General features: G+C 39.7%; 1 protein-coding gene across 4 annotated transcripts in view; it reads left to right on the top strand.

The window, feature by feature from the left end:
• Positions 1 to 22,500, top strand: part of src (v-src avian sarcoma (Schmidt-Ruppin A-2) viral oncogene homolog) — a 68,887-nt gene that overhangs the window by 23,146 nt on the left and 23,241 nt on the right. For 2 of the 4 annotated variants that reach the window (XM_067445627.1, XM_067445624.1), the window contains exon 2: positions 21,373 to 21,622. In XM_067445627.1, coding sequence (XP_067301728.1) covers positions 21,382 to 21,622 — 241 coding nt within the window. In that variant the 5' untranslated portion in view covers positions 21,373 to 21,381. Of the gene's footprint in view, positions 1 to 12,810; positions 12,976 to 18,609; positions 18,630 to 21,372; positions 21,623 to 22,500 lie in introns of those variants that run through there. The other 2 variants (XM_067445625.1, XM_067445626.1) reach the window with 2 other exon arrangements.

Raw genomic sequence — 22,500 nt, 5'->3', positions numbered from 1 at the left:
GGATTTACCTCTGTGCAATGTTTTCCTTTTTAACCCTTAATTTGATCAGGGAAACATAGCTTTTAGCACTGAAAATACAACCAGACTTATTTTTTCTGAATGCAAAGGTTGCCAAGTTCAGCAGAAGAAAACAAGAGGCACTCCCAGTTTCTTCATTCCACATTTGAGATTTAAATAAACCAGTGGTAGCAGGTGACAGACGATCGCTTTGTAAACCAGAAACAAAATGCTAAAGTCGCAGTGTTTGCCTGCAGCTGTATGTGCATAAAAAGATATTCACTGCTTGATGGCATTAAGTAAAATGGTATTACTTTAATTGTGGCCTACTGATGATGTATGGCTTCGTTGCGTCGGTTGTAAAAAATAAAATCATTTGAATGTCTTATTTAAGTGTCACACACCATTACATACATATCAATTTAGCTTAGCAATTTGTTTTCCTTTTTAATCTGTAATTTTTAGGACTGTTCAGATATGCAATAATGTGATGTTAGAATACCAGACAAACTACATCCCATATGGATGGGGATTCCTCTACGGAGAGTTGTTTCCCGGCTTTAGGTTTAGGGAGGGACAGAACACTTTCAGATGTAATGCAGTAAGGAAATGAGCGACAGAAACTCAGATTCATTTACTTGCAAATGTATTAATACATGCTGTCGGTACGCTGTCTTCAGCATGTAAAATATAAGCCGCATGCTTGATCTGACGCACGTGGCTGATTACAGACACACTCGAGAGAGAAGCTTCCGCTCCTCACAGTGAGTGGCCCAGATATCTTCCGCTCGGCCTTAAATGATTTCATGTGTGTTGGCAGCCGATTAAGGGGTGATAACAGGTTTTTAGGAATAGGTGCTTAACCCTTACCCACACACAAGTTTAAAATATACTAGCTGACTCATTCTAGCTGATGAGGTTTTTAAGGCGCCATTATTTTAGAATGTATCACCTTTTTTTACTATTTATAATGATCATATTAGTTGATCTACAGTGTGTGAAGGGCGCCACCGTGTTAGTTTGTGCCAGATCTTTACGATTTACAACACGTCAGTTCATCCACTTCTCCTGAAATACAAGAAAGTAAGTGGTCTGTTAAGTGGGAGAAGAACAGAGTACATTTTATAGTTACTTAATACCTATACACAATGTGTATCGATTTTGAATCAACACATCAATGTATATAGTCTGTATAATCCGCTGAATGTTTTAAAGAATTTCAACCAAATTTAATGTCATTTAATTTTTCACCCTCATGTCGTTTCAAACCCATAAGACTTTCATTCATCGAGCAAGATATTTTTGATGAAATCCTAGAGCTTTCTGACCCCACATGGACAGAACACTTTTTTTGTGCGCAAAAAAACAAACAAAAATAACCACTGTATTCATCAGTTTCATCTCTTACGTGATTCTCCTCAGCACCACAACGCATGCATGTGGTGCTCAGCCAATAGTGAGTCGGCATTGTGCCGTAGAACCCGGAAGCGCTGCACTGTGGGAATAGTCTAACAACGTGAAGAGTGTAAGAGAGTGACGGAAGAGAAGAAATTGTTGAATAAAGTTGATATTTTTGTTCAGGGTTTTTTTTGCGCACAAAAAGTATTTTGGTTAAACCATTGAAGTCACATGGACTATTTTAACAATGTATTACCTTCATAGACAGTAAAAGAAATGGACAGAGCGTTCCCGTAGACTTCAAAGGCGCAACGTTAGGTCAATTAGAAGCACTCACTTCCTGATGGCTGAGCGAACTGCGCAGACTCAGACTGAGCTTGATGACGCAGATGTGACGTAAGCAACCTGTCTGACAATTGTAAGTCTTCTAGTAGTTGTGGAAAGTGAAATCTAAATCACGTTGTTTAAATGTTTTGTCTCGTTGCTTTTGTCTCACTATGGGCTTCTCCCCATTCTTCCCCCTTGACTTTATCAGACTTTGTCTCTACATCCCCCGACTGTCTCATAGACAGTAAAAGATTGTTTCTGAGCGTCTCCTCCTGTCTATACTGTAATTTCTCAACTGTGCGACAGAGTCGCGTTGGTTATGACGCAATCGTTAGCCTATTTTTACAACAGCTTCTACGGGGTGATAGTGTAAGATACAAGGTAATGGAGTCTTTTATACATTGTTGTGTTTCTTTAGAAATAAACAATGGACAAATGGAGTCTTTAAACGCCTCAGATGTAAAGTTATTCACTGTCAAAGTGACTCAAAAATGAATGGGAGTCAATGGGATGCTAACAGCAGGTGATGGCTTGGTTAGCAATGGCCGCCCCATGGGTGGTACAGTTTCTGAGTGCTAGATTACCCCCTTGATTACCTTTCTGGGCCTTGAAAGTGGTCATTGTGTTGCTGTCTAAAGGAGGGATGAGGGAGCGTTGAGGTTTAATCAAAAATATCTTCATTTATGTTCTGAAGATTTGGATTTGGAATAACATGAGGGTGAGTAATTAATGACAGAATTTTTGGATGAACTAACCCTTTAATCACACCATGTGCCAAAGGGTTAAATACTCTCCCGTGTCCAAGTGTAGTGTGGACAATGTGAACTATGATAAGTGTACATTAATAATGATTGTATTATATTATAAGTGTACATTAAACATATTTAGGAAACCTCTATAAAATCAGACAAGGACCACTTATGTTTTCTTCAGAAAAAAAGGTTATTTTTTTAACCTTTTTTTATTATTTTACTTGAAAATTATTGCGAGCAGTTTGTCCATTTAGGGCTACTGTAGAAACATGGCGGCGTAAAATGGTGACTTCACTGTAAAGGGTCCCACAGTGTATGTAGAGACAAATGGCACATTCTAAGGTAATAAAACATAACGGTTCATTATGTTTGGTCTTTATATCTTTAACATGATTATTATATTGCATTTCTGTCAATAGATTCTCAAAAAGACTACACTGCACCTTTAATATTTTCTAAAGATTACATTTAACAGTGTTATAAAATGAGTGTTTAAGATTAAAGTTTTTAAAGAACATATAGTTCAGTAAAAACAATACAATTTCTGTCATTTACTCGCCGTTGTGGAAAATATTTTTAGAAAATATTTTGAACATTGATATTTTTTTTCAAAAACCCTCTTTTTCGTTCCACTAAACAAAGATAGTTATAGAGGTTTTGGAGTGACGTGAGTAAATTATTACAGAATTTTCTTTTAATTTAAGAAAATTGGCCGCATTTGATCCCTTACTTCCCATATGAGCACCATGGCTTCGTGTTTATGGAGCATATGGTCACTTATTTTTACAAAGAGGTTATGCAAACCTACTATCTGTAGACTGGCCGATTCATTTGTGTCGTGATTACTCAAGGGAACGTTAATACCGACCCAATATCATCCTGTGCTGAAAAGCAGCCCGACCAGACAGACGGTCTAAATTCTTATCTGACCGTCTGGCTGTTTGCCATGATCCTTCCACCTCTCACAAAGACACCCGTCTTCCCGTTCATCTGTTCAGACACTCCTGGAATTTGAATAATCACTTCCATGGCAACCCTTGACCCGGTCCCCTCAGATGGAGTAAATATTGACTCGAGAGCCTCCCATCTCAGTGTTTCTCGCTGACCAGACAAGTCTAGTCAGATCTTGATGGTGTGTGGGGGGATGTTTACATTCAATGCACTGAGCTCTTCAAATGAAACTAGCTTTTTGACTTCCTGTCAATACATATTGTTTAATATGTCAGGATCAATCTTAAAATATTCTCTTGTTTTTGAGGGGGTCTTAATAAGGTTTATGCAGGTAGTGCACATGCAGCATTGTTAAGCCTGTGTAATGATTTACTGAACTGTCAGTAACAGGGAAGCATGCATGAAGAAGAGGGGAGGTTTGTAAACATGGAGTCTGAGCTATATCCTCCTAGTGAATGTGTTTTCACCAGATAGAGCATGTTCCTGGATCAACATCCTTGTTGATCCTGGAACAACACATTCCAATCATCCAATCAGATTTGAGGGATAGGTTTTCATTTAAAGGGTTAGTTAACCCAAAAATTAAAATTCTGTCATTAATGACTCACCCTAATGTCGTTCGACACCTGTAAGACCTCCGTTCATCTTCAGAACACAAATGAAGATATTTTTGTTGAAGTCCGATGGCTCAGAAAGGCCTTCATTGACACCAATGTCATTTCCTCTCTCAAGACTCATAAAGTCACTAAAGACGCCGTTACGAAGCTCACTACAGTGGCTCTACAATCATTTTATGAAGTGACGAGAATTAGTTTTTGTGCGCAAAAAAACTAAATTACGACTTGTATAGTGATGGGCTGAATTCAAAACAATGTTTCGAACCGTTATGAATTAGCGTATCGATTCATGATTCGGATCGCGTGTCTGAAATCACGTGACTTTGGCCATCCGAATCATGAATCGATGCGCTTATTCATAACCGTTAGAAACTTAGTTTTGAAAATAGTTTATGGTAATATTGTGTATCTGGCTGTGGTATCTGGCACCAAGATGTTAGCATCAGATCCTTTAATTCCTGTAAGTTCTGAGGTTGAGCCTCCATGGATTGGACTTGTTTGTTCAGCACATCCCACAGATGCTCGATTGGGATTGAGATCTGGGGTGTTTGGAGGCCAAGTCAACACCTCAAACTCATTGTTGTGCTCCTCAAACCGTTCCTGAAACATTTTTGCTTTGTGGCAGTGCACTACTGAAAGAGGCCACAGCCACCAGGGAATACGGTTTCCATGAAAGGGTGTACATGGTCTACAACAATGCTTAGGTAGGTGGTACATGTCAAAGTAACATCCACATGGATGGCAGGAACCAAGGTTTCCCAGCAGAACATTGCCCAAAGCATCACACTGTCTCCGCTGGCTTACCTTCTTCCTATAGTGCATCCTGGTGCCATGTGTTCTCCAGGTAAGCGACGCACACGCACCTGGCCATCCACATGATGTAAAAGAAAACATGAGATCAGACCAGGCCATCTTCCTCTATTGCTCCGTGGTCCAGTTCTGATGCTCACGTGTCCACTGTTGTGATCCGTTCGACCAGCATCTTAATACCAGGTGTAAACAGGGCCTTGCATTGCATTCGAAGTATAGATTTGCTTGGCTTTACAAGTGCACAGCCGTATTGAGCATACTTAACATATAATGTTGCATTACTGTGGCAGTAAGAAACATCTGTACTAAGGTGGACCATAGAGTTACCTGATGTGTCGTTATTGACGTAGCAAGCTGTAAACATATCAACCGCAATTCATTTATTCAGGAGACTCTTCAAACTCCACCATTACCACAGATTACCTGAATGAGAAAACTGACTATTGACTGTTCAGTAATGGCACCTCTAGTAAAGGCAAATCTAGAAATACATAACAGTTCAGTCTGCTTGTATTGTAATTCCTACAGTCCTGTCCTGAATTTGTGTCCGAGTTGGATTCTAGTCCCAGATGGGGGCCAGTTATCATGGCATAGTGATTACAGTATAGAGGTTGATAATCTCTCTCCAGAACAAGCGTTAAGATTAGAGCTTGATTGGGATGCTGTATAACGTGGTAAAGCATCCAACTTCCCTTCAAGTAAATACAGTAAGCATGTTAATATAAAATATACCCAAACTCCAAATCTTTATGTCCACATCTATAAGGATTTTTGACATCTTATAGTTAAAACATTTTATGTATTGCATACACTTGTGGTGTGATGTTTTTTTAATGTTGTATTATTTAATTACTAATCCAAACATCATAGATATACGCTACCTTTAAAAAAATATATATTTTATTCAGCAAGGCTACATTAAATGAAATGGTAGTGCATATCTTTTAAAAATATATCTATATCAGATCAATTTATTTTTAATGAGTCATATTCTTATGGCACTATGATTTACAATAAGACTTTGCTGAATGAATGAACTGAGTCAAATGAGTCACAATTAGGCTGTCAGCAGGCAAATGAAAATAAGTTAGTAGAATCATATGTAATGCAAGTGTGATTTGGTTATAGTTTGCCACATATTTGGGTCATAAAAGGTCGTATGATGTGGCCATAAGACCTCGGAAAAAAAACACAGCATAACATGACAACCTCAGCTGCTAAACTTGAGGGTTTTTATTTCCCTCTCACGCCACTGCTGCTCTGTCCTAGTGTGGTTTCAGGTGCTTTTCCAGTTCGACTTTTCTCAGCAAGTGAATTAAACACTTTCACCCACATGTTTTCTCTGGCTTAGACGCTGCCATCCAACTCGTACCAAAGGAGCTTATCCACTATTAATGAAACGTTTGATGTTAACCATGCAAATGCAGGAATAACAAGATGGATATCTTTGGCCGTCTGGCACCTGTTGGCCTGACTGTGATGGGAAAGGGGAGAAAAATACAGCTTGCGTTAAATGTTGTGACGGTAAAATAACAGCATGAGGTGTAGAAATGTTGAGATATTCAATATTCCATTGCTATGACTAAATTTAGGATTTCAAATGACTTCTTTTAATTTGAGCTATTTTAAAGGTTCTAATTTTCTTCCTACAACAGGTTAAAGGTGAACTATGTAGTATTTTTGCAGTAAAATATCCAAAAACCACTAGGCCAGTGTTATATATTTTGTTCAGTTGAGTACCTACAATATCCCAGAAGTTTCCAACTATTTGTAAATTGTGAGAAAATTTCTATTTTAACCAAGGACCGGGACGTTTCAGCATTGCATTTGAGGGAGTCGCCTGTCAATTGCGTCATATCTGCGCTACCCTCGGTTTCGGGTTTTATTTGGCAGGAGCGCTTTACTCTTAGCAGTGTGAACAAGTGAACGCACGGAGTAACGTCATAACATCGTTTTAAACACACTTAAATGTATCTAATACGATAAACAGAGTAACATTACCTCAAAATCACAACCGGAAGAGCGGATCTGTGCAGGCGCCCGGCGAATGTGTCCCGTCCCGTCATAATAAAAGTCCCGGTATTCGCGAGGCGGGTATTTGTTTAACAATCGCTCCAGCAGCTGTGCTCAGGTCCATAACACTCGATCCTGCTCTGCTTTATACTACAGTAACGTTAATAACCGCATGCATGAACGTGATTTCTGCCCGAGTCCTATTTTCCACCGGCTGTGAGGTGAAGACCACATCTCCCAAGATGCTGCGCTGACACTTTGCGTCATCAAACTACGATTTGTTTTGAATAGGCGCCCTCCAGTGGACGAAAGCTGCATAGTGCACCTTTAACATGCATCCAAAGTTAAAAACACTTTAATTTTCTCCTTAAAGGGATACTCCCCCGCTTTTTCATATTAAACTATGTTATTCCCTTAGCTAAAACGAGTTGATATATACCTCTCTCGTTAAGTACGTGCACTGAATCTCTCTGATGCGCAATAGCATTTATCTTAGCCCACTAAGCCCAGTTCATTCACTATGGTACCAAACAGAGCTCAAGTTAGAAGAGACCAAACACCTCCATGGTTTCCCTATTCAAATACAGTTACACGAACAGTTGAACGATCAAGTATAATGACATAAAATAAAACGTGGCGCTTTTCTACGCGGATTAAAAAGGAGAACTATAATGTATGGCGGAATAGCACTTCTGAGAGTACTTTGACTCGGTGCAGTAAAAAGTCACGGCTGAAATATCCTCCCTCACATCTCCCTCTCTCATTTCTGTTAATAGGGGGGAGGATGTTTCAGCCGGGACTTTTTACTTTTTTCTCCTTTTAATCCACTTAGAAAAGTGCCACGTTTTATTTTTTTATCCAACTTGATCGTTCAACTATTCGTGTAACTGTATTTAAATAGAGAAACCGTGGAGGTGTTTGGTCGCTTCTAACTTGATCTCTGTTTGGTACCATAGTGAATGAACTGGGCTTAGTGGGCTAAGCTAAATGCTATCAGATCGTCACCGCGCGTCAAAGCGTTTAAAAGCACGCACTCAGACGAGAGAGGTATGTATCAACTCGTTTTAGTTAAGGGAATAACATAGCTTGATATGAAAAAGCCCTTTAATATGCATTGCATATAACCTATTATCTTAAAGTGTCTGAAAAAAAGTTCAGTAAAGGATTCAGTCTCTTTAAACGCCTCCTTTCTGAGAGCTTAATGTGCTCTGATTGGTCAGACGATCCAGTCTGTCTTGATTGGTTGACCTCTTACAGTTTGTGTTGTAAACAGATTGTACATTACCATATCTGAATTTTAGCTCCAGGGGCCTATTGCACAAAACTAGGATAAGGGATTAAGCCGGGATATTTTTGGGATCTTGTCATCTGTATGCAAAATTTAGTACACTGCTGTCGTGTACCCTGAAGGCACTAACACCAAGAACGATAACGAATAAATTGAGCCAGAAAGATATCCCGGCTTAATCTCTTATCCTAGTTTTGTGCAATAGGCCCCAGATCTTCCACAGCACTTGATACACAGTGTTACAAACAGTAACAATGGCGTCGGTTTTGCCGTATTAATTCCAGCGCCTCATGCTTTGGAAGTGCGTGGGAAGTGAATTTGCAGTGCTGAAAACTGTCTTCACGATATGTTGACACAAACCAAACTCTTCCAGTCTCAGCTACAACTGCAGTGTTTGATGGTTAAAGTAGACATTGTTCACAGGCAGCCAATGAAGACCGTAGGCTGGCATTATGCAAATGTTTTACATTATGTAGGTATGTAACTGGAAGTGGGACTGGAATTGCTGACAACTCATTTTGGCAGTTCAGAATCGGTTCTTAATTTTAGGAGGGACAGAAACGGAAGATGGAATCAATGAGAACAGAGAATGCACTTCAACATAAAAGACCATACAAAACAAAGATACAGAATCATGACAAATAGAAGCATAAGCCTGAACATTTTGATTGTTTTTGTTAATTGAAATGAAAGTTAAAATAGAAACAGTAGTTGGAAAAAGTTGACAAATGTTAGCCTAGAAATCTAGACGCAGATTTGCAGGCAGGGTAGTCTAGTGTAACCCCTACTGTTCGGACCGGGGGATTTGAACCCGGGTCCGCAGGCATGAGAGTCGGACTCTCTAACAAGGAGGCTAAAGGCTGCAACCTCTAGTGTCAGTCGCTAGAGCGTCTCTTGAGGTCAGAGGAGTGAGGTTTACTAGCACAGCAACTACTAGCTGGCCTCCGTTACACTAGCAACTCACCGTTGGCTTACGAGTTTGAAAAAACTAAATCTAGTCAGGAGGCCAATCACATCGTGCATAGAGTCGCTGGGCGGGCTTAACATAATGACGGCAGAGTTGCGACGGTTCTGTGTGCAACTTTTAAAAAAAAGAAGCTGGCAAACAACGGTCTTTCAAATCGGCTTTGGTCGAGACTATAGAAGACTTGGAGCTAAAGTATTAGTTCACCCAAAAATGAAATTTCTGTCATTAATTATTACACCCGTAAGGCCTCCGTTCATCTTCGGAACACAAATGAAAGGCCTTCATTGACACCAATGTCATTTCCTCTCTCAAGACCCTTAAAGGCAGTAAAGACGTCGTTACAAAGCCCATCTCACTACAGTCGCTCTACAATCATTTAATGAACAACAAGAATAGTTTTTGTGTGCAAAAAAACTAAATAACAACTTAGTATAGTTATGGGCCAAATTCAAAACAAAGCTTCGAACCGTTATGAATAAGCGTATTGAATTTAGGATTCGGATCGCCAATGTCACGTGATTTCAGCAGTTTGTGACACGCAATCCGAATCCTAAATCGACATGCTGATTCATAACGGTTCGAAGCTTTGTTTTGAAATCAGCCCATCACTATATTAGGGGTGTCCCCAACTAAGGATTTACACATTCGAATCAGAATTGTCGAATCTTTCTATGGTCGAATGACAGTTTGTGTGAATGGGTTGGGAGGGGCACGACACTAGTCAGCAGACGGGTAAAACTAATTTTATTTTCCTTTACACACTGCACACAGCAACAAATTTTAATAAAGCGACCAAAACTGCCTGCCAACTGACAGAAGAACTGACAATGGTGTTCTTATTTAGGTTTAAATAAAAGGTAATGTGGTGGATAAACATTCGTAAAACCGTTTTCTTATAACTTCTTAAAGCCACGATCAAAATACAGAACATCACACAAATATATAAAAGAACATTTTGATAAATAAACCTAAAAAAAATACCTGCTTAGAGAGGAAAAGAACACTTTCAGTGCGTTTACATGCACGTTCTTAAGCCGATTGTGCCTAAAGGGGGTCGCACACCGGACGCTAAGCTCAGCGCCGTGTCTCAGGGATCTCACACCAGACGCGTACATTAGCGCAAGCTCAACTTTGAATCGACTTCTGACAGAAGAGCTGCACAATGGGTGTATCTTGTAGCTCAAGGTAAAATCAGTATACATTGACGATTTGAGGGAAATATAATATAAATTTAATATAAGACCTTGAAATGACGCTTTGCGGCGTGGCAGGATTTGAAAAAACTTCCTGAGTCGACAGGCAGCGAAGGCCGCCACTGCACTGTAAAACACTATCAAAATAAGTCATAATAACTATTTAACTCATCAAAATAAGTTAAGAAATGTTAATCTTGTTTTTATTAGTTATATAAGATGTAACTCATTTTTTAAAGTCATAATTTAAGTTAAATTCCTTAAACATCCAAGTCGATTGTACTGCAAAAGTTCTAAAATTGCCTTTTTTTACAGTGTGGTGCGTGTACACTCATTGAAAGCATGTGTTCGAATTTTAAAGGCACGACACGAAGCTCAGCACAGCATCAGCGTCTTTAAAATGTTGAGCACCTCCATATTGCCAAAATGGTATGATCCTCGCTTCATAACACCCGCGAAGATTCGACTGATCGGTGGTTTAATCTGGCTCCGCATGTCTATGCATCGAAATCTTCGACTATTCGGGGTCACCCCTACATTATATAAGTCGCTATTTAGTTTTTTTGCGCACAAAAACTATTCTCGTCGCTTCATAAAATTATTGTAGAGCCATTATAGTGAGATGGACTTTTAACGACGTCTTTAGTGCCTTTTATTAAAGCTAAATATATATAAAGATGCAAAATTAATACAACTGAAAATAAAATTAAAACGAAAGCAAAAACAACAAAAAAAGCTAGTTCAAAATATTCTTAATTACTATAATATGGTATAAATAATATTACACTCAAAATACTGTGGGTTGTTTCAACCCAAATTTGGGTCACATATGGTCAAACCCTAGCCTGACAAGCCAGACCCACATCAAGATGTTTGGTCTGGAAACTCCCCATAGACAGCTCAATCCGAGGGGCGGGATAAACGGTTGTCTTTCAAACTCCCTCTGCACGCGATAGGATAGCGCTACACCAACCGGAGCAACGACGGTGAAGGGGAGCTCGCTGACTGATTAAACATTCTCCGTATCCGGTCGGCAAAACTCCGAACACATCTTCCCTTTTTAAGAATGACTTCAGTGCCGCTCTTTGTTCTTTTCTCAGAGGAAAGCTTAACTCCAAGTCTTCCGGAGGCGCGGGCAGAGCTGATTCGAAAGACCGCCGTTCGCCAGTTTCTGTGTTACTAGAAGCACGCAAACGCAACTCGGCCGTCGTCATTGTGGCCCCGCCCGCCGACTCTATACACGATGTGATTGGCCCGTACAGATTCTGAGGAATACAGCTCAGATAGGAATTGAGAGTTGCTAGACCACACGGGCAAATTAAATTTGCTGCCGCTAGGGTGCGTCTAGATTTCTAGGCTAGTCAAACCCAGGCTTTGGGTTAAAACAATGTTTTATATAATGTTTCACGCAACGGTTGGGTTTGCCCGTATGTGACCCCAAATTGGGTTAAAACAACCCAAAGTTTTTAGAGTGTAAATTAACACTGGTAGGTAACTCTATATGCCTCGCTCCATAACATAATTGCATTGGAAAAGCTTTGACTGATTCATACAATATCATTATGATTTGCATACACACTCACTATAAACTCGAAGCACAATAAATAAGAAATTCAGTGCATTTAGTTATTTTTGGCCAAATTATAATGTGCAGGTTTTTATGATGTTTCACCACATCACAAATCACAGCCTCTGCAGACAGATTAACAGATCTCAAATATCTTCATCTGATAAAAGAAAGGAGAATAAGATCTCACGAACAAGATGAGCTGTAATTCCTGTTTTGCTCAAACCCCTGGGAAGTATGTGGGATTCATGAATCCTCTGGCTTTCCTCCTGCATAATTAAGCGAATCCGAAGCCTTTCATCACGGGTCGGACTCTCCCTCGCTCGCTGTCTGCAGGTGTTTTCCTCATCCTCAGGAGGTCCGGGTGAGAACGTTCACACGTTCGCTGACAGCTAACCCAGTCTGAATGATGGGAATGTTTGTGACGTTTCATGTTTCTGCTGGAGTTTGGGAGTATTTGGATGCTTGTGTGTAATTCAGCGATGGTTTTGGTTCGTCTGACAGGACCTTAAAAAGAGGAATTATAACTGACTGCATGGCAACAGACTAGTGAATAGTATCTCACACTCCAGATTGCAAGGCTCGATGTGTTGAGAACAATGGACGCTTTTGTTTTATCCGGCTGAGCTCACGTGAGATTTTTTTTTATAGAACTGAAAAATAATGGCTAATGGTAATCTGGAAGATGAAATATATAAAGGTATAGCCTGTATATATGTATGTGTGAAGCACACGTCCAGGCATGTAGACTTCTTTTGTATGCCAGTTTCAGTCATGTCTCTGTTACTTTGTTTGTGGTTGTGTATAACTGTACAGTATACGTGTACCAGCTAGTCCCGGTTGAAACGGGCTAGGCTAAACACCCCAGCTGATCTTCAGTGCAGAGACGAGGCCGGAGGGGGGAAATATTGACCCCCCACCCCCACATACTGACCCTCTCTGCTCACTGTACTCCACTCTGAGCCATCTGTCTCTCACAGCGCTCAAGAATCAATCCTCTGCCTTCCCTTAGAAATCAGAGCCTGTCCCCGTAACGCTGAGGGGGATGGGGCGTCTCCGGTTCATCCGATCTGTCGGAATCTCCTCAGCTGTTAGGTAACAGCCTCTCACCCTGTTTCCACATGTGACATGAGACTTTGCCCTCTCGCAGATGAGAGCCAGCCATGGTGTGTGTGTGTGTGTGTGTGTGTGTGTGTGTGTGTGTGTGTGTGTGTGTGTGTGTGTGTGTGTGTGTGTGTGTGTGTGTGTGTGTGTGTGTGTGTGTGTGTGTGTGTGTGTGTGTGTGTGTGTGTGTGTGTGTGTGTGTGTGTGAGTGATTTTAGGTTTTGTTCCCATGTTAGGGACTATTTTAGGGCATGTTCTGTATTTGTACACCCACAAAAATAGAGATATACACACACCTAGATACTGTAGACAGAAATAGAAATGATGATTATTTTTATTAAAATGAAATAGTCATCTCCTATATTAAAATATATTAGTGCTGTCAAATCGATTAATCGCATCCAAAATAAAAGTTTGTGTTTACATTAATACACAGTCAAACCAAAAGTAGTTTTTCTAGTAGGTACAGAACACTATAGTTAATTTATGTAATTGAGGATAGCAAAGTAAGGTAAACTGACCCAAACAATCTTCATACAGTGACTACCAGTAAAATATATACAAATTTTGGACTAAAATTATCCAGATACATTGACCTGACCATGTTTTTTGACTTGTTTTTTCTTTAAATGCTAGTGTGACCTTTTACACCACAGACTGAACAAAATTAAGCTTTGCTTGGTCATTGGTTGACCTAAATATGTATTATCCAATTGTATACTTAAATTTTGACAGCTGATTGGTTGAGTGTAATTCATTATATACTGTATATTATATACTGTGCAAGTCTTTTTTTAATATAAGTATAAATATTCTTACGTGTGTGTATTCAAATATACATACTAATTATACACAGCATACACATACAGTCTCACATTATCACAGTTTATTCGCTATAGTTTAGAAAATATGACAAACTGTTTAACTGTGTCAGAACAATCTCATTTTGATAATGTCAGATAACTTTGATAGAAATATATATATATATTTATAATATTAATATAAAAATATATATATATAATATTAAATATAAATATCTGACTCGCAACACTACGGGAAATGTGGTTAATATATTAATGGATGTATTTATTAATATATGTACTGTGCCCCTAATCATTTATATTTCATTTCAAATAGCGAGGGATTTTCATCCAATGCTTATTGAAGGCAGAACACACAAATTTGAGAAGGAAAAAAAAAACACTATGTCAAGGGATTATTTTTCTTTTCATTTTTTTCCATTTCAGCCGTGGGACCACCAGAGTTAACCAATTAAAGCACCAAAAACCAACGCTATGCTGTCACATACAGCCAAGCAATTTATGTGAGATGTGGTTTAGTTTGCCAGAGGCGAGGTTAAATGAGAGTTTGTTTTTTCCAGTCCCTTCATTGGTACGCCACAGAAATCTAACATCCTGTCCTGGGCACAGTGGGATAGAAATCAGGTCCTAATTTGTGTTTGGATTAAATTGGATTATTCCCTGCTCTAATCTCAGATTTATGAGTGCTTGTGAAAAGTTTGAGGCTGATCTTTCAAATATGAAGAGATTTATCAAAAATGTTGTTGCTGTATTTTGTAATGATGTTGCAGAGTCAAACATTAATAAATAAGGCATTTATATAGCACTTTAATATATATATATACTGCTGTAAACGCAAAGAGCTTTGCAATCATATAGGGGTTTTCTCATCAACCACCACCAATGTGGTCATACCACTAGTTTTGATGATGCAACAGCACAAGTGAGCTCACGGCACACCAACTATAGGTGGAGAGGAAGAAAGTGATCAAGCCAATTCAGTGAGGAAATTTGGCCAGGACACAGGAGTTAAACCCCTTATCTTTTACGAGAAGTGCCATGCAGTGCCAGTCCTCCTTATAGGCAAAGTATACAAGTTGTGGAGTGCCTCTGAACCGATAAAAAAAAAGATAATTGAATAACTAGCAATGTGTTAGTTTCGGTTTTGATTTAGCCTACAAACAATTATGAAAACATGATGCCACATTCCTTTCCTTTCCTTTTAAACCAGTGAGCTGTTGCCCTTCCTATGTAACATCTAAGTCAGTCCTTTAATCAGGGTCACGGCACCAAATGTAACCAGTCCTACTTGACCCGCTCGGAGTGGGATTCCATAGACTGTAAATAAAATGGACGCACCTTCACTCTTCCATTGTAAAAGCCGCCAATGTCCAAATAAAGGCGCTGACATCTTGGAGCCCGAGTCTGCGCACTAGTGAGCGTGAAGTGAGGCCGTGATATCAAGGCCCCACCCACACTCACACGGATTTGTTTATTGCAGAACAACCATTTACATTTGTTTGAAATAAGCAGGTATGGAAAGTAGAAATTAACGTTGAAGATCCACTCTCCTCCCGAAAATCATCTTGGTGCCTCAGTGGTGACTTCACTCAGAGAAGCTGTCAATCATGACATCATACCCTCGTTTTTATAGCATCAAATAACTAACGAAAACTAAATGTATAAAAAAAAACAACACTTTGAACTAACATCAGCATGATGACAGAAACCATCTTTGTGTGAAGTGTAATTTGCTTGTTTAGTTTGTCTCATGTCCCATTCGATTACATAGAGAAGGGGGGGTTTGTGAGCTATACTGCGTCCAGCCACCTGAGGGTGATTGAAAGTTTTGGCTTCACTTTTCAGGACTTGTGCGGCACACTCAGAACAGGTCTTCGACGTGGGAGGCAAGCTCGCTAACAAGGACGCTATAGACCGCAGCCGCTGACTCGCCACTTGAGATCAGAGGAGTGAGGTTTACACACACAGCTCATTCTAGCCTACGTCGGTTACACTCACACCCCTAAACCTCACTAACCTCACGAACACCGCTTCCAGCACTTTTCATTCCGATTGAAAGATTAAGTGTAGTGAGACGTTATCTAAACCGAGCTGGGGTTTACATGTGCTAACTTTCAATCGCAATCATTTTGTGACCAGTTTGTCAGCCGCATCAAAAATGTCCACCAGCTGGAATGTGTTAACTGTACCCATAGCAACTCTTAACGGCCACCAGGACTAATATGGTATTATATAAGCTATTTAACTTATTTGTTGTAAAGTGTAATAATCATCTCAGAAACATAATCAGAAAAAATTAAGTCTTCTGTCCGGCGCAGTTGAAGTAAAAACTGCTTAGGACAATATACGCTGTCAAGATGAGAGGGTGTAGCCAGGTTATGTCTGTGTCATTTTTCCAGCATTATCTTCATAACTTCTTACGAAATAAAAAGTTTACACTACAAAAATGTACTTTCCTCTCTTGTCGACATTATAGCCTGGTGTGATTGCGGCACGCGCTGTCACGTCATTTAAGGACGCACACTCAAAAGTAATAGGGTCAGGTCGTTTACATGGTGAAATTATCAGCTATTACGGACATTGACCGTGAAATAACGGTCCATCAGACAAACGCGCCATCAGACAGAGAGCAAGACTGATATTTACTGAATGCAGAACGAACCTTGCAAAAGACCCTAACCCTTAATCCCGGTTGAAATAAAATGCTGCGTGAGCTCAACCAATCACCACGTTCAGCGCCCAAGTCCCGCCCTCGAAAGTTCCTGAACTTTAAAAAATTATTACCTTGCGAGCAGGGCTGTTTGGAGGGGTAAATATTAACCCGGAACTTAATTTAGACCCTAGTTCCTGCAGTCGAAACACACAGAGTTCCACACCAAAGTTCCTGGGAAAAGTTCCTGCGGTGGAAACACGGCTTTGGGCTACAGGGTGATATGGCTGTGGCAAACATTACCAATATTGCTTGATTTATGAATAATAATGATACCTTGTACAACTTTCAGAGCATTTAGAATAATGGTTGGACTTTTGGATCAGTAAGTAACCACCCAGCAACTTTTAAAGCTATTTATTTAGAAAACCTACAAGATATAGCCTACTTGTTGTTAACCATTGTTCTGGGGTTTTGTTGTTCATATAGTCCTTTCAATGATACATTTGTTCATAACGACTGTATCTGTCAGCCAGACTTCATAATCCACTGACACAACACCGCATTAATTCAATGAATGAACGTCCTGTTTCCACTTGTTGTTTACCATAGATCAATGATGCTTTACATAATGTCAGAATCCTTCCTCCGATGATCTTTCATCACATTGCGAACCTCGAAAAGGTCGTTCCCGGACGCCGCCGCCGGCATCAATCAGAGCCAAACATTCACACCTCGCATGGCAAATTAGATTAGCCTTTAATGTGGCTGTGCCTTTGCTTTTAATGAGTTTTTTATTGTGGCTGGACATTAGTGAGGCATGAGTTCCTCTTTGATTACCCAGAGTTCACCCTGATTCATCTCGCTGTGGTTTAGTGTTGTCAGTGTGTCAGTAAATTCACTCTGCTACTTACAGATAGAGCTCCATTCATTGGACTAACATGCTGTCGCAGGATGCTACTGTAGTTTTCCCTTGATACTGAATGGTATAGTAGCATCCATAAATGAAACATTAATGTCATCTGGAGCCCATATGGTCGAGGACATACTAATGAGCAGTTGTTTCTTTCTCTTTCAGTTTTTCTGGAAAAACTTTTCACAGGGACTTATTTTTGGTTTTATGTAGCCTCTTGGCTTTTTTATTTTAATAGTTGTTTTAGCTTTTTATTTTGTTGTTATGTTTTGCTTTTCCTCTGCATTTCAGTCCGTATAATCTTTTTTTCTTTTTGACGATGAACAATTCATTCGGAAGACGTAAAGAGTAAGCTGCAGTTTTGCGTAATAGTAGTTTGTAAACACAGACTTTTACGTCATTTAGTTGCATTAGAATCGATGTGGACAGGCCTTCTGTCATGAAAAAAAATAACAATAATCTATAGTTTCACGGTCAGTGCAGGTCTTTGATGGTATATCTGCGCACTCTCCTTATAACTCCAGTCTTGTGACTGTACGGTTCATGGCACTGCCAGTGAACCTGAAGTGCGCAGGTCTCTAGTGAAAGCTCCTTTGGACGGCAGCGCTCCTGAAGGGCTCCAGGCCCTCGGCCGCTCCCTGACCCCGCATTTACACTGCTCGGCTGTGATTACTTCCACTCCACTGGGCCTGTTACAGCTCCTCTAAGAGATGCTTCGCCATGAGCTGCCAGTCCTCTGGGGTTTCTAGGAAAAGAAAGTTTCGTTGTGGAGAATTTATCACCCCGTGGGCAAGAGGAGGCTTGTTCTGCACGGGTGAGGAGCGTTTACAGAGAGCTAAGGACTGTAAAGAAGTGTGTGTTGAGTGAGGTTTGTGTGGGTGGATGGGAAATCGTCTCTGTCTGTCCCTCAAAGAATGTGTGTTACTCTACTGGCAGACAGACAGTATGACATGTGGAAGAATGTGTGTGTGTGTGTGTGTGTGTGTGTTGGGGATCATATTGCAGCGGCTGTTACTGGTATGTGAGAGGAAACAGCTGAGCGCTCCTGTCCTCGGCTAAAGTGAGGTTAAAGTGCACTGAACACAACCTCAGGCTCCCGTGGGTCACACAATCTGCGGCCACTTGGTTTCTGTAATGCTTCACTTTGATCAAATGTGTCTGTGTAAAATTCACATGCCAGGCATTCTTTCTTTTTTTTTCTTTTTTTTTAGGAATCTGTGACGTTGTATTAATCCTGCTTGCTTAGGCAGAAGCCCTAATGGCAAGTATAGAAGTGCATTTTGCAGCCTATTTTTAATATACATTCCTGGTGTTATTGAGACTGTGCATGTCAAAATAGTAATATTCTTAATATTTAATCAAAATCCAGTCTTAAACGTCTCAATTTTCAAGATCCAATCACCAATTTGTGATGAATAAAATGAAGCCCCATCCATTTTTTTCTCATTGATTCTCCTAAAAGCACTATCCAGGACACCCTAGCAACCATATAGTGATGCCCTGGCAACCTATGACATGAGCTTTGGCAGTGAGTTATGGCAGTGAGTGCATGCTTAGCCAACACTCAATTTTTTTATATAAAGAAAATGTAAAATCTACTTGAATAAAATTACCTGGATTTTAATATATATAGTGGTTGAAGAGTGCAGTAATGAGATTATAACACTATATAACTCTCCAGATAAAGATATTTCAGCGCACTAGTATCACTGTTTGTTTTTGTTACTTAAGGAATAACAGAATATTGCTTGCATGCGTAGTTGGTTAATAATTCATTAAGTTAATGCATAAATCATGAAAACAGGCTGGTCTCTAGCGACATAGATGGAAAATAGGGAGGTCAAATATTCGTTTGAAGTATTTTAATGTTACAAATTGGATAAAAAAGTTAAGTTATTTTTGAGAACAATATATTTTTTATATAAATATATGTAGAAAAAAGTGCATATCAAAAGTCCAACATGAAATCCTTCAGTTCATGAATGTAAAGTATGTTACTGGTAGGCTGGGATAGTGGTTAAAGGGATACTCCACCGCTTTTTCATATTAAACTATGTTTTTCCCTTAACTAAAACGAGTTGATACATACCTCTTCTGTCTGAGTGCGTGTTTTTAATCTCTCTGACACGCGGTGACAATCTGATAGCATTTAGCTTAGCTCCCTAAGCCCAGTTCATTCACTATGGTACCAAACAGAGATCAAGTTAGAAGCGACCAAACACCTCCACGTTTTCTCTATTTAAATACAGTTACACGAATAGTTGAACGACAAGTATGATGACATAAAATAAAACATGGCGCTTTTCTACGCGGATTAAAAAGGAGAACTATAATGCATGGCGGAATAGCACTTCTGAGAGTACTTCGACTCCTGGACTGCAGGCTGGCCATTTCAGTACCCGGATCCTTCTTCTACACAGCCATGATGTTGTAATTGATGCAGTATGTGGTCTGGCATTGTCATGTTGGAAAATGCAAGGTCTTCCCTGAAAGAGACGATGTCTGGATGGGAGCATATGTTGTTCTAAAACTTGGATATACCTTTCAGCTAGGGCCGGGACTTTAACGCGTTAATTAAGATTAATTAACTACGGGACTTTAACGCGTTAATTAATTACGCAAAAAAAAAAAAAAAAATTAATCGCACTTATTTTTGCCCCGCGGAACGTTTTTCAATGAATGAGTTTTGACGGACCGATTATACTGGAACACCAACTAGCGCTCATGAGTCACGACAACAACCATGAAAACAACAAACCATAGTGAACATGAACGAAGAAGCTGATGAGACCGCTTTGCTTGGCCCCGTGGATGGGAAATTTAGTTTTAAAAAACGAAATGATGGAAGCGTCGACAAGAGCATGGTTGTGTGCAAGCTATACAACAGGGGTATCCAAAGTCGGTCCTGGAGGGCCACTGACGTCCTGCAGAGTTTAGCTCCAGCTTGCCTCAATACACTGCTAAAGTTTCTAGTATGCCTAATAAGACCTTAATGAGCTGGTACAGGTGTGTTTAATTGGGGTTAGAGCTAAACTCAGCAGAACAGTGGCCCTCCAGGAGCAGGATTGGACACCCCTGCTATACAACAAGGAATTAGCGTATCACCGCAGCACATCGAGCCTCAAATATCACAAATATGCTTTTGCTACACTTAATGGCAAACATTGCACTGGTCTGCTGGACTGAAATAAATAAACAATATTTTGTTGATTAAGCTTATGTATTCAGTCATTATTCAATGGTATACTAAAAATACATGTGAAAAATTACTTCTCATTGTTCTCAGGTAAAATATTTATATGCGATTAAAATGCGATTAATTTCGATTAATTAATTACAAAGCCTCTAATTAATTAGATTATTTTTTTTAATCGAGTCCCGGCCCTACTTTCAGCATTGATGGTGCCTTTGTAGATGTGTAAGCTGCCCATGCCACACACACTCATGCAACCTCATCCAGTATGGTTTTCCGGCCTTTGTTCCAGATTCTTGGAATCTTTGGATGATATTACGCACTGTAGATGATGATAACTTTAAACTCTGTGCAATTTTTCTCTGATAAACTCCTTTCTGATAATGCTCCACTATATTTCGCCGCAGCATTGGGGGAATTGGTGATCCTCTGCCCATCTTGACTTCTGAGACACACTGCCATTCTGAGAGGCTCTTTTTTTACTCAATCATGTTGCCAATTGACCTTATAAGTTACAAATTGGTCCTGCAGCTGTTCCTTATATGTACGTTTAACTTTTCCGGCCTCTTATACCTGTCCCAAATATTTTGGAATGTGTAGCTCTCATGAAATCCAAAATGAGCCAATATTTGGCATGACATTTCAAAATGTCTCACTTTCAACAATTGATATGTTATCTATATTCTATTTTAAATAAAGTATAAGTTTATGAGATATGTAAATTATTGCATTCCGTTTTTTATTCTCAATTGGTACAGTGTCCCAACTTTTTGTAGCCTGACCTGAATGACAATAAAGTGTCTCTTTTCAGGCCTAGGCCATGGGTGGAGCCAAGAGTAAACCCAAAGAGATCAGCCAGCGCTCCCGGAGTCTGGACGATGGCACCGGAGTACATCACTCTAGTCCCAACCAGTCATCTTTCACACCCAACCGAAGTCCGCCAGTGGACGGTACCAGACGCGGCACCCAGCCCATCATCAACCCAGTGCAGGATCTGTTTGGAGGAGTGATCTCAACAAACAACAGCATCACATCTCCTAACAGGGGCGGCATGCTAGCAGGTAACACACCTCGGTCTGATCGTGGACTCAGTGTCTGTGTCATTATTACGGTTCTGCTTTTGCTGACTTTCAGTATTCAAGTGTTAAAGGAAATGGGCAAAGAAGTCTGAGAGGTGAATTGACTAAACAGTTGCACCACTTTTGGTGCTTATATTATTCACAGTAGCGTTTTTCATCACGCTTGTTGTCTATGTAAATTAGGGTCATGTATGTACAATTATAGCTGGTGCAATCTATGTTTAAGTCTATTTGAGTTTAAGTCTCATGTATGAGAGTCCGTTTCTAGTGTTTTCCTGAAATGCCACATCAGAATGTTAATGGACAATCTGATGCATACTCAAACAAAAATAGCAAGGGATTTTCCTAACTCTCAAGCTCCGCTCTGATCAAGATGCACAGGTTTTGTCTGTCCCCATGGAAATGTGCTAAAATGAGCAATTTCTGCGGAAAATTACTTGCTGGAATTTACTTCAGTTTGCCCATTAAATAACTAGTACTTTTTACTTTTTGATGAATTGAAATTTTGTCCACAAATTCTGCATTTTTCGCAGTATTAATCTTTATTATTAATCAGTATTTTCTGTGCAATAGTGGTTGAGCAATCTATTGACGAAGTCATGACTCGTTATGTAGTATTCATGTCATATTCACTGTGCACTCTATCAAAATTCGTTTTATTCAGATTGTAACAATTGCTTTAATTGTGAAAAAAAAATTACAGAATCAAGACGTTTCCATCTAAAGTATAAATCTGTTAATTTTCCACATTTTTATTTATGAAGTGCACCATTACTGTGCAACCATTCATGGAAACTACTGTTCCATTATTTGAATGAATTCAATGGTATCATATTAATAGACCAGCATGCAACTGGCCG

The sequence above is a fragment of the Pseudorasbora parva genome, chromosome 6, assembly GCF_024679245.1.
Source record: "Pseudorasbora parva isolate DD20220531a chromosome 6, ASM2467924v1, whole genome shotgun sequence".
NCBI lineage: Eukaryota > Metazoa > Chordata > Actinopteri > Cypriniformes > Gobionidae > Pseudorasbora > Pseudorasbora parva.
Note: the sequence above shows the minus strand (reverse complement) of the source record. Positions and strands in the feature narration are given on the sequence as shown.